Source organism: Vulpes lagopus, chromosome 4 (genome assembly GCF_018345385.1).
Source record: "Vulpes lagopus strain Blue_001 chromosome 4, ASM1834538v1, whole genome shotgun sequence".
Classification (NCBI taxonomy): Eukaryota; Metazoa; Chordata; class Mammalia; order Carnivora; family Canidae; genus Vulpes; species Vulpes lagopus.
In genome coordinates, this window is record NC_054827.1 from 87,567,090 (window position 1) to 87,579,175 (window position 12,086).

Below are 12,086 nucleotides of genomic sequence, written 5' to 3' on the forward strand. Positions count from 1 at the left end.
ATCAATTTTTACAAGATTTTTTTAAAATCAACTTTATTAAGTTATAATTTACATACAAAAAAATGTTCCCAAAGTAAGTGTAAGTTTGATGAATTCTGACATGTTTATATACCCATGTAAAAACCACTAACCAAAATTTACAGCCTGTCAATCACTCAAAGGATTGTTACATCTGTTCCCTCTCAATCTCCACTGCCCAACCTCAAGCAACAAATGCTAAGCTTTCTGTCAACATAGATCACAACCATAATCTCCAGATTTTCACGTAAATGAATTTATATAATTTAGAGTCTATCGTCTTTTGTTCAGCATATTAAGGTATAATTTACATACAATCAAATGAATCCATTTAAAGTGCTCAATTTAATGACTTCTGATAGCTACATACACCCAAGCAACAACCACTACCATGGAGACACAAAATATTTCTATCACTTCCAGAAGGTTCCCCTGCCATCCATCACTTCACACATGTATATACACTGCTCTACTTGGCATCTTTGATTTAGCAAAATTTAGGATTTATCCATGTTGTTGTGCCTATCAAAATTAATTCCTTTGCACTGCTGAGTATTTATACTATAAATATGAAAATATTACATTTTGCTTATCCATTCATCTGCTGATGGCTATCTGGGCTGTTCTAGTTAGGGCCTACTGTGAAGAAACATGGCATGAGTATTAGTGTTTAAGTCTTGTGAGCAGACGTTTTATTCTCTCTTTATAAAATAATTAGGATTTGAATAGGTGAGTAGTAAGTTATGTATATGTCTAACGTATGAAGAGCCAAACCGTCTATCAAAGTGCTTACACCACTATAAAATATGCTAGCAATATTTTAGAATTCTAGTTACTCTCTATCCTCATCAGCCCTTGGAAGTGCCAGAATCTTAAATTATATTGATTCTAATGAGTATGTATCTCATTATAGTTTTAATTTGAATTTCTATGATGACTATTTTAAGCGATTCTGTGTGTCCTCATTGGCCATTTCTTTGTCTTTTATTTATTATTTTTAAAGATTTTATTTATTCATGAGAGACACAGAGAGAGAGAGAGAGAGGCAGAGACACAGCAAGAGGAAGAAGCAGGCTCCCTGTGGGCAACCCAAAGCGGAACTTGATCCCAAGACCCCGGAATCACACCCTGAGCCAAAGGTAGATGCTCAATTACTGATCCACCCAGGCGTCTCTCTTTAAGTGCCTTTTAAATATTTAGCCTGTTTTTAAATTTTTTGGCTGTGTTATTGAGCTGTACAGTTCCTTTTTCAGATGTATTACAAGTATTTTTCCCAATCTATGGGCTTACCTTTTTTCTTAATCTTTCAAAAAATAAGTGTTTAATTTTGGTAAAGTCCAATTTATCAATTTTTTTCTTTATGGGTCAAGTTTTGTTCATCATGTCAAAAAGCCCTTATTTTTTTCTTCCCCCAAAATTGTGAAAACATTCTGTGTTTTCTTATAATTTTTTTTGAAGAGAGAACTAGGGGGTGGTGGCAGGGAGAGGGGTAGAGGGAAAGATCTTAGAGCCAATGCAAGGCTCAGTCTCACAACCCTGAGATCATGTCTTGAGCCAAAAGAGTTGGATGCTTAACATACTGAGCCACCCAGGCACCCCTCTTATTTAAGTTTTAGAACATAAGAGATTCTATTTAAGTCTAAGATGGATTTCAAGTTAATTTTTGTAAATGGTCGAAGGACGTAGATCAATTTTTTATATGGGCATGCAATTGTAGTAGGTATGCATTTCTTGCAAAGATTATTCTATCTCCCCACTGAACTGCTCTATCACCTTCGTGAAAACCTTACTATGTAACCATGCATCTATTTCAGGATTCTATTCTCTTCCATTGATCTACAATTCCATCTAGGCTAATACTACAATGACTGGTTTTCTCTAGCTTTTTAGTAAATTTTGAAATCAGGTATTGTAAGTCCTCCAATTTCATCTTTTTCAAAGTTGTTATAAAGCCATCCTTTGTTTTTCCATAAAAACTTATTAGCTTGTCAGTTTCTGAAGGGGAAAAACCTATTAGAATTTTAATTTGGGGGGCAGCCCAGGTGGCTCGGCGGTTTAGCGCCACCTTCAGCCCAGGCTGTGTTCCTGGAGGCCCGGGATTGAGTCCTGCGTCTGGCTCCCTGCATGGAGCCTGCTTCTGCCTGTGCCTCTCTCTCTGTCTCTCATGAACAAATAAATAAAATCTTTAAAAAAAAAAAAAAAAAAAAAGAATTTTAATTTGGGGATGCCTGGGTGGCTCAGCGGTTGAGTGTCTGCCTTTGGGTCAGGGTCGGGGATCGAGTCCCACATCGGACTCCCTGTATGGAGCCTGCTTCTCCCTCTGCCTGTGTCTCTGCATTCCTATCTCTCCCTGTGTCTCATGAATGAATGAAATCTTACAAAAAAAAAATTTTTTTAATTTGAACCTACAAAACTGTAAACTGACATCTAAACATTACTGAATCTTCCAAACTATTAACACGATTCCTCCATTTCTTAAGGTACACTCATTTAATGACTCTCAGCAAAGTTTTATAATTTTCAGTGTACAAAGCTTTCAAATATTTTATAAAATATATTCATAAAGAGTTTGTGTTCAGAGAGAACTTACAATGGTAATTTAAAGTTTTTGTATAATTGTTTCATTTAAAAATTTATTTGAGAGACACAGAAAAAGCATGAGCGGTGGGGAGGGAGTAAGGGAGAAGCAGACTCCCCACTGAGCAGGAGCCTGATACAGGGCTGCATCCCAGGACTGTGGAATCGTGACCTGATGAAGGCAGACCACGTAACCAACTGGACCAACCCAGTTGCCTCTTCAGTTTCATTTCTAAAAGAAAATGAAACTAAATTTTAATACTGATCTTGTAACTACATTTACCTATCATTTTCTTTTTTTTTTTTTAACCTATCATTTTCAACAGGTTTTTTGTTTAAAATTCCTTAGGATATCTCATATGATCTCAAAGTACAGATGACTTTATTTTGTCCTTGTAATTTATATGCCATATATCTTTTTCTGGCTACAAACTCCAGAAAAAACACTGAATTAAAGTGGTGACAGCAGGGCACCTGGGTGGTTCACAGTTGGTTAAGCATCTGCCTTCAGCTCAGGTCATGATCCAAGGGTCCTGGGATCGAGCCCCAAGTTGAGCTCCCTGCTAGATGGAGAATCTACTTCTCCCTTTCCCTTTTTGTTCATACTCCCTCCCTCTCTCAAATAAATAAATAAAATCGTTTTAAAAATAATAAAAATAGGGATCCCTGGGTGGCGCAGCAGTTTGGCACCTGCCTTTGGCCCAGGGCGCGATCCTGGAGACCCGGGATCGAATCCCATGTCAGGCTCCCGGTGCATGGAGCCTGCTTCTCCCTCTGCCTGTGTCTCTGCCTCTCTCTCTCTCTCTCTCTCTCCCTGTGTGTGACTATCATAAATAAATAAAAATTAAAATAAATAAATAAATAAATAAATAAATAAATAAATAAATAAATAAAAATAAATATAAATATAAATATAATAAAAATAAAGTGGTCAGAGTAAATAATCTTGCGTTGTTCCCAAAGAGGGAAAGAATTTAATCATTCACCATCATATATGATGTTAGGTAGCCTTTTTATACATACCCTTTATCAGGTAGAGGAAATTCCCCTTTCCTCCTGTAGTATGCTAAATTTTTATCACGAATGGATACTGAACTTCGTTAAATGCTTTTCTGCATCCATAGACACATTGATTTTTTTCCCCTTTAGTCAAATATGGTAAATTACACTGGTTTATTTCTGAATGTTAAAAGAACCTTGTATTTGAAATAAACCCTAAACATACACACTGTATGATCATTTTTATTGATCACTAGGATCCTATTTTTTAAGATCATATTAAGGATTACTGCATCTACATTCATGAGGGTCATGTGTCTCTAGTTCTTTTTTTGTGCAGTATCATTTGATTTTGACACCAGGATAATGCTAGACTAAAAAAAATGAGTTGGGAAGTATTCCCTCTTTATTTTTAAGATTTTATTTTATTTTTTAAGATTTTATTTATACATGAGAACACGGAGAGAGGGAGGCAGATACAGAGGCTGAGGGAGAAGTAGGCTCCATGCAAGGAGCCTGATGTGGGACTTGATTCCGGGACCACGGGATCATGTCCTGAGCCAAAGGCAGACGTTCAACCACTGAGCCACTCAGGCATCCCACCTCCTTTATTTTCTGAGCTTGTGTAGAATTGGCATAATTTTTTCCTTACATCTTTGATAAACCCAATGATGTCATCTGGACCTGTAGATTTCTCATTACGAAGGCTTTAAATTATGAACTGCCCAACATTGTTAATATAGGGCTCCTAACAGTCTTCTGTTTCTCTGTGAATCCTTTTTGATAATTTGCATTTTTTTCCAAATAATTTATCCATTTCATCTAAATTGCACAGCTTGGGGCGCCTGGGGGGCTCGGTGGTTGAGCATCTGCCTTCAGCCCAGGGCGTGATCCTGGGGTCCGGGTATCAAGTCCCACATCTCACTCTGCGTCTAAGTCGCTGCCTCTCTGTCTGTCATGAATAAATAAATAAAATATTTTTTAAAATATATCCTTAAAAATAAATAAATAGGGCAGCCTGGGTGGCTCAGCGGTTTAGTGCCGACTTCAGCCCAGGGCATGATCCTGGAGACCCGGGATCAAGTCCCACGTCAGGTCCCCTGCAGGGAGCCTGCTTCTCCCTCTGCCTGTGTCTCTGCCTCTCTCTCTCTCTCTCTCTCTCTCATGAATAAGTAAATAAAAAACCTTTAAAAATAAATAAATAAATAAATAGATAGATAAATAAAACTTATTGGCACCAACTTGTCCATATTTCTTTATTAACTTTAACATCTGTAGAATCTGCAGTGATATATGCACTTTCAGTCCTACCAGATATGTGGCTCTTCTCTTAAAAAAAAAAAAAAAAATTCAGCTAGAGTTATAAAATATAGTGTTTTTGCTCCCAAACACAACCACATTTTGGTTTCACAGATTTTTTTTTTAAGTCTTTTTTTTTTTTTAAAGATTTTATTTATTTATTCATGACAGACACAGATTGAGAGAGAGAGGCAGAGACACAGGCAGAGGGAGAAGCAGGCTCCATGCAGGGAGCCTGACATGGGACTCGATCCCGGGTCTCCAGGATCACACCCCAGACTGAAGGCGGTGCTAAACCACTGGGCCACTGGGGCTGTCCTGTTTCACAGATTTTTTTTAAATGTTTTGTTTTTTTACTGACCCCACTCTTAATTTTAGGGGTTTAACTTGCTCTCTGTTTCTACCCTCTTAGGGTGAAAGTCTGGATGGTTGCTTTAAAACTTTATTCTTCTCTACTAACAATAAATTTCTCTATAAATACGGCTTTAGCTTCATTCCTTGATACCTTGCCAAAGCTTCAGGATGATATTTTACAGACCTAAGGTTGTATCTATGTCATTTCCCACAAAGACATAGATAGAAAAAAAAAAAAAAAAAAAGAGTAGCTAAAAGAACACCATGAAAAAGAAAATGTAGTAACACTTGCCTCAAAAAGTGTAATGCATACTTTACCCATGAAAATTAAACATCATAGATTTTAAAGCTCTAAAGGGTTGCCCAGGTGACAAAGTGCCAACTCTTGGTTCCAGCTCAGGTCACCATCTCAGAGTCCTGGGAAGGAGCCCTGCATCAGGATCCAACCTCAGCATGCAGTATACTTAAGATTCTCTCTCCATCTCCCTCTGTACTTCCCACACCCCTAAAATAAAGCTTCAAAAAACAATTTTTAAGCTCTAACATTAAATTCTTCCAGTCTTTGGGGTGCCTGGATGGCTCAGTGGTTGGGTGTCTGCTTTTGGCTCAGGTCATGATCCCTGAATCCTGGGATCAAGTCCTGTATCAGATTCCCTGCAGGGAGCTTGTTTCTCTCTCTGCCTGTGTCTGCCTCTCTCTCTGTGTCTTTCATGAGTAAATAAAAAAATCTTAAATAAATAAATAAATAAAATCTAACTTTCAAATAAGGTATTCCCAGAAGAAATGTTCTGAAAACTTCAGATAAAGAAATCTAAGACTAGACAATCCCCAAAACATTAAATGAGAGAGGAAGAGAAGTATAGGAAAAGGAGGGGAAGGAGGGAAATGGGGATTTCTCAATGTATCTTCAACTTTACTTTCTAGGCTCTTCTCATCCCTGGCTACTCAACAGAATCACCCTTGAGATACTTTAAAATGAGGTGCTCAGGTTCTGTGTAACCTGAACTGACCAGAATAGAATCTTTGGAGAGAAAGGACTAGGTATCTACATTTTTAAAAAGCTCACCCATGGCCAGCCAGCAACAAGCAGGCTACTATGGAGGTTTAAAAAAAAAAGGAAGGAAGGAAGGAAGGAAGGAAGGAAGGAAGGAAGGAAGGAAGGAAGGAAGGAAGGAAAAAAAAGAGGGACGCCTGGGTGGCTCAGCGGTAGAGGGGAGGGGAGGGGAGGGGAGGGAAGAAAGAAAGGATGCCTGGGTGGCTCAGCGGTAGAGCGTCTGCCTTTGGCTCAGGGCATGATCCTGGAGTCCCAGGATCGAGTCTCGCATCGGGCTCCCTGCATGGAGTCTGCTTCTCCCCCTCTGTGTCTCTGCCTCCGTCTCTCATGAATAAATAAAATATTTTTTTAAAAAAAAAGGTGACAAAAAAATACCTTAATCTGCTGTCTTCGTAGCATGGCAAGTTCTCTCATGTCTCTGAATGGCTGTAGTAAATACTGATATAGTTCAGTTGTGGCTTCTGCAAGGCTGCTATAGGCTTCATCCTCCATCTGATACAAGTCCAGAAGCTCAACCATGCTTTCTGTATTCTTATGCTTATCCAGGAGCTGTGGAAGGAGAAAGTTTTATTGCAAAGTATCTGATTATAATAGCCTATACTACTTGATTTAAACTCCCTCCCTTAACCTCTTAGGACCCTGAAATGCTGAAACACAGAAGGAACAAAAAGCATTGAATGTTTTTCATCACTTGTCTCCATACTGATGTGTCTTACTACCCAAGACCTGCCTGAATCATCCTTTTCAAACTGCTCTCATATTATTCCTATTCTGTGTATTTTCTGGGACTCCATACTATCTACCTGCCTAGACTTAAGCCCTTAAAAATTTTTCCCCACTTATCTGGTAGAAAAAAAATTCATTGCTAATATACAAAATAATTATCAACTCTTGCCAATATTATTTTACTAATTTTCCCAAATCTTCTCACCACTCTGCTCTTCCTCCCAATTTGGAACATTCCCACATTAACTTTCAACTCATGCCTATTACATCCCTCAAAATCTAGGTTAATAAAAACTGTACTAAAAAGTTTAAGACTGGGACGCCTGGATGGCTCAGTGGTTGAGCATCTGCCTTTGGCTCAGGGCCTGATCCCAGGGTTCTGGGATCGAGTCCCGCATCGGGCCTCCTGCATGGAGCTTCTCCCTCTGCCTAGGTCTCTGCCTCTCTCTGTGTGTGTGTCTCTCATGAATAAATAAATAAAATCTTTAAAAAGTTTAAGACTGAGTATAATAGATTTTTATAACTCTTACTTGCATTCCTTGGTACGTGTATATGCATGTGCACACACGTCTTCCTTCACTCCTCAACAAACATGAACATTACAAAAACACAGATACTCTCTTCAGGAAGCTTACAGTATAGTGAATAAACAGAAACTAAGTAAATGTTTAAAAATTACAAACTGTGATATTATAAAGATTATTTTTTAAAGTTTTAAAAGGAATAAAAATACAGTGAAACAATGAATACCATGAGAAAGAATGAGAGGGCAATAATGGCACACTGTGTGACCTGGAGAGAATAGGCAATCCTTTTCTAAGAATCCAAGGAAGCTTACGCTAAAATTTTAAAAGACTTTGAGAAAAACTATGTAGGCAAGACAATATTTTATGTATTTACTCTTGGTGCCTATTTACCTGGTGACGGTTTCATCTTCTCAAAGGCACAAAATTTTCCTTTTCATTGCATACCTAAAGTTTTCACTACTATTTTCCTCTCCAGCTTTTTGCTTTAGTAACCTTATTGCGCTATACATTTATACTCAATTTAGAATTCAAGTTCTCTTCCTGCCCAGGTTCTTAGCACTAAATGTACCAGCAACTACATGTTAGTGTCTGCCTAGTATATCATTAACAATCATGATGAATCAGATAATCTACCTTAATGTGTTTTTATGACAAAAAAAAAAGTACCATATGAATGTTATTGTTTTAAGGGTATTGTAATTCCAACTTTCACTGCTAATATGAAGAATTGCCACTATCCAGTATCAGCTGAATAGTTTCTTAGACCAACTCTCTCACCAATAGTGCCTATAAAACGCTGAGCAAAGTATTACAAAACTACCTGAAGGCACTAAAGTGACCAGAAGTAAATAAAAACTGGAGAACATCAATACTTAGAAGATAGTAAGACCCTGAGTGAATTTTTACTCATGGCATTTTGCCTGAGGGCAAGCCCCAGTGGCTACCAGAGGAAAGAAGTTTGTATAAAACAAAACTAGTCTTGGTGCTTGAAGAATCAATCAGAGGGCAGAGTTTAAGGCAACCATAGCACACAGAAAAGGGTGGTTGTGGGAGGAATGCTGAAAAGGAGAAAGCCAAAGGAGGAAACCCCAAATTGGTATATAAACTCTCCTCAAGGAGTGCCTGGGTGACTCAGTTTAAGTGTCTGCCTTCGGCTCAGGCCAAGATCCCAGGATCTAAGAATCAAGCTCCATCTGCGGGCTTCTTGCTCACTGCCTCTCTTCTGTCCCTCATGCTCTCTCAAAAATCATTAAAAAAATACACTCTACTCATATTTCAAGATGATGACTGGAACTATGTATACATAGCATAGGCTATGGGCATAGCAGGTAAGGATATAAATGTAATATTTTAGCCACTGCTCTGTGTAAGAAGAGTAGTAGAGTTTGCAGTTGAACCAATTAAATTAACTATCTGCTGAAACAAACCTGTTTAAAAAAACAAAAAAATTCTCTGGGGGAATATAACACACAACAGAGGCTCTCTGTCCAGAATACAATCCAAATTTAGCAGACCTACAAAGAAATCGGAAAACAATGCTCAAAAGGCAATTAAATGGAGACCAAATTTAATATGAAATATTGTTGATTTAGCACAGATTTTAAAGCAATTATTATAAAAAGCTAATGGACACAATCTGCTCATGCAGAATAAAAATCTCAAAGGAGAAATAATTTTAAGATTTTACTTGAGGGAGTGAGTGAGCACAAGCAAGGGGGCTGGAGGACAAAGGGAGCAGAATACCTACTGAGCCCTAGGAGGGGCTTGATCCCAGGACCCTGAGGTCATCATGACTTGAACCGAAGTCAGATACTTAACTGAGCCACCCAGGTTTCCCTAAGGATATCATAGGACTAAAAAAGACTAAAAAATACAGTGTCTAAAATAGGCCCAGAGCAGACACACCAAGAGGTTAAAAGATTAAAAAGTAATCATAAATCTACGATTAGCACTTCTTATTCCCCTAATTCCGTACTGTTTCATCAGTGGAGCTCCTGTACAAAAGGAGAATGAAACAGAAAAAAAACATGTCTTAGGATTTTAAGAAGTAACCAGGGAAACCCAAAACACCACAGGAGACAAAACCAAAGACAACAGAGGAAATTTTAGCCTCTGACACCTAGAGCGATTGCCTGGAGTAACAGAGTCTAGCCTCCTCTAGACAGATAAACAAAACCTCACTCTAAAGGCATATTTATCTCCGCTCCTTTTACCTAGTACCATCATGTCCAGCTTTCAAAAATAATTACAGGGCATATTAAAAGCAAAATTAGAAGAGATAGAGCAAGCATCAGAACCACACTCAGGTATAATAAGCAGGGATATGAGAATTATCAGACTGGAAACTTTAAACTATGATTAGTATGCTAGGCAATCTTGGGGTGCTTGGGTGCCTCAAGAAGGTTGAGCAACTGACTCTTGGTTTTGGCTCAGGTCATGCATGATCTCATGGTTAATGGCATCAAGCTCCGCACTCAGTAAGTTCTCTCCCTCTGCCTGTCCCCCCACTTGCATACTCTCTCTAAAATACATCAATTTTTTTAAAAAATATATGCTACGGAATCTAATAGAAAAAGTAGACAACATACAAGAACAAATGAATATAACATAAGCAAAAAGTTGGAAATAATAAGAATTAAAAGGAAATGCTATAAATCAAAACCACTAAAATGCAAAAATGCCTTTAATGGTCTTATTAGAATGGACACATCAACAAAACACAAGAAACCAATGACCTTGCAGAAATGTCAGTAGAAAATGTTTTTTTGCATTATAGTTTTGGCAAACAAATTTTTGAAAGAATAGAACATTCAAGCATGGAACAATTACCTATAAAAGAGTAAGGCCAGATTTATATCAGACTTCTCTTGAGAAACCATGCCAAGAGAGAAGTCAAGTGAAATAAAGAGTTCGGGGGTCCCTGGATAGCTCAGTCAGAAAGCATACCACCATTGATCTTGGAGTTGTGCGTTCAATCCCCACACTGTGCAGAGATTAGTAAAAAATAAATAAGCCTTAAAAAAAAAGTTAAAAAAATCCATATACCTAGAATTCTGTATTCAGTGAAATCAACTTCAAAATTGAAGGAGAAATAAAGACTTCCTCAGGTAAACAAACTGAGGGAACCGATCTTGCAAGAAATGTTAAAAGGTATTTGTCAGAAAGAATGAAAATTATACAGGTCAGAAATTTGGATCTATATAAATAAAGACAGGAAATTAATAAAAGTAAGCAACATGTTTTCCTATTGTTATTCTTTTTTTTTTTTAATTTTTATTTATTTATGATAGTCACAGAGAGAAGGAAAGAGACAGAGACACAGGCAGAGGGAGAAGCAGGCTCCATGCACCGGGAGCCCGACGTGGGATTCGATCCCGGGTCTCCAGGATCGCGCCCTGGGCCAAAGGCAGGCGCCAAACCGCTGCGCCACCCAGGGATCCCTTCTATTGTTATTCTTATCTAATAGGTAATAGTTTGCTCAAAGTAATAATCACAATATATCCAGTGATTACACCTTACAGATTAATAAAATAAATGACAGCAAGGTTAAAAGGGACAGGAAGGAAGTACTGGGAATACCTTGTTATAAGGTACTACATATATGTGAAATAAAACAGCATCATTTGAAAGAAAGCTTGGTTAGTACTGCATATGTGTTACAGAAAATTCACATACAACCACTAAAAACTTATAAGATTTCATTTATTTATTTGAGAGAGAAAGAGAGAGAGAAAGCATGAGCAGGGGGAGAGGGAGAAGCAGACTCCTGGCTGAGCCCCGAGCCTGATGTGGGGCTCAATCCCTCAACCCTGAGATAATGACCTAAGCCAAACGCAGATGTTCAATCACCTGAGCCACCTAGGCACCCCTTAAAAGTTTTTAAAGTATCACAAATATGGTAATTGAGGATCTACTAATTGAGAAAAAAAAACCAGAAATAATAAATGCTCAATTATTACCAGAAGGCCGAAAGAGTGGAAGACAAAAAAAAGGACAAAAACAAGGCAACCAACAGAAAATAGTAACAGATATGATAGGTATTACTCCAACTTTATCAATAATCACTTTAAACATCAATGGTTGAAATACACCAATTAGAAGAGACTGTCCGGGTGAACATAAAAACAATATCCAACTGTATGCTGTCTAAAAGAAACTCACTTTAAATACAGACACCGATGGGTTAAAGTGATAAAGACATAACAATGCTAACACTAATCAAAAGAAATCTGCAGGAGCTATATTACTTTCAAACAAAGCAGACTTCAGAGCAAGGAAAATTATAAGAGAAAATTACACATGAGTTAATTCCAAAACATAATACTTATTATGTGTATATCCAAAAACGGAACACCCCAAAACACCCAGAAAGAGATGGATACAACTACAAGGAGAAAAACATTAGTCAACTATAACAGTTTAAAACATCGAGATCCCTTATCAGTAATGGACAGATCCAAAAGACAGGAAATCAATAAGGATATAGCTGAATTCGACAGCACCATCAATCACCTGGACATAATTTACATCTA

General features: G+C 37.8%; 1 protein-coding gene across 2 annotated transcripts in view; it reads right to left on the reverse strand.

Moving 5' to 3' along the window:
• The window catches only part of JMY (junction mediating and regulatory protein, p53 cofactor), a 107,074-nt gene that overhangs the window by 58,568 nt on the left and 36,420 nt on the right, over positions 1-12,086 (reverse strand). For both annotated transcript variants that reach the window (XM_041752155.1, XM_041752156.1), the window contains exon 2: positions 6,677-6,850. In XM_041752155.1, coding sequence (XP_041608089.1) covers positions 6,677-6,850 — 174 coding nt within the window. The remainder of the gene's footprint in view (positions 1-6,676; positions 6,851-12,086) is intronic.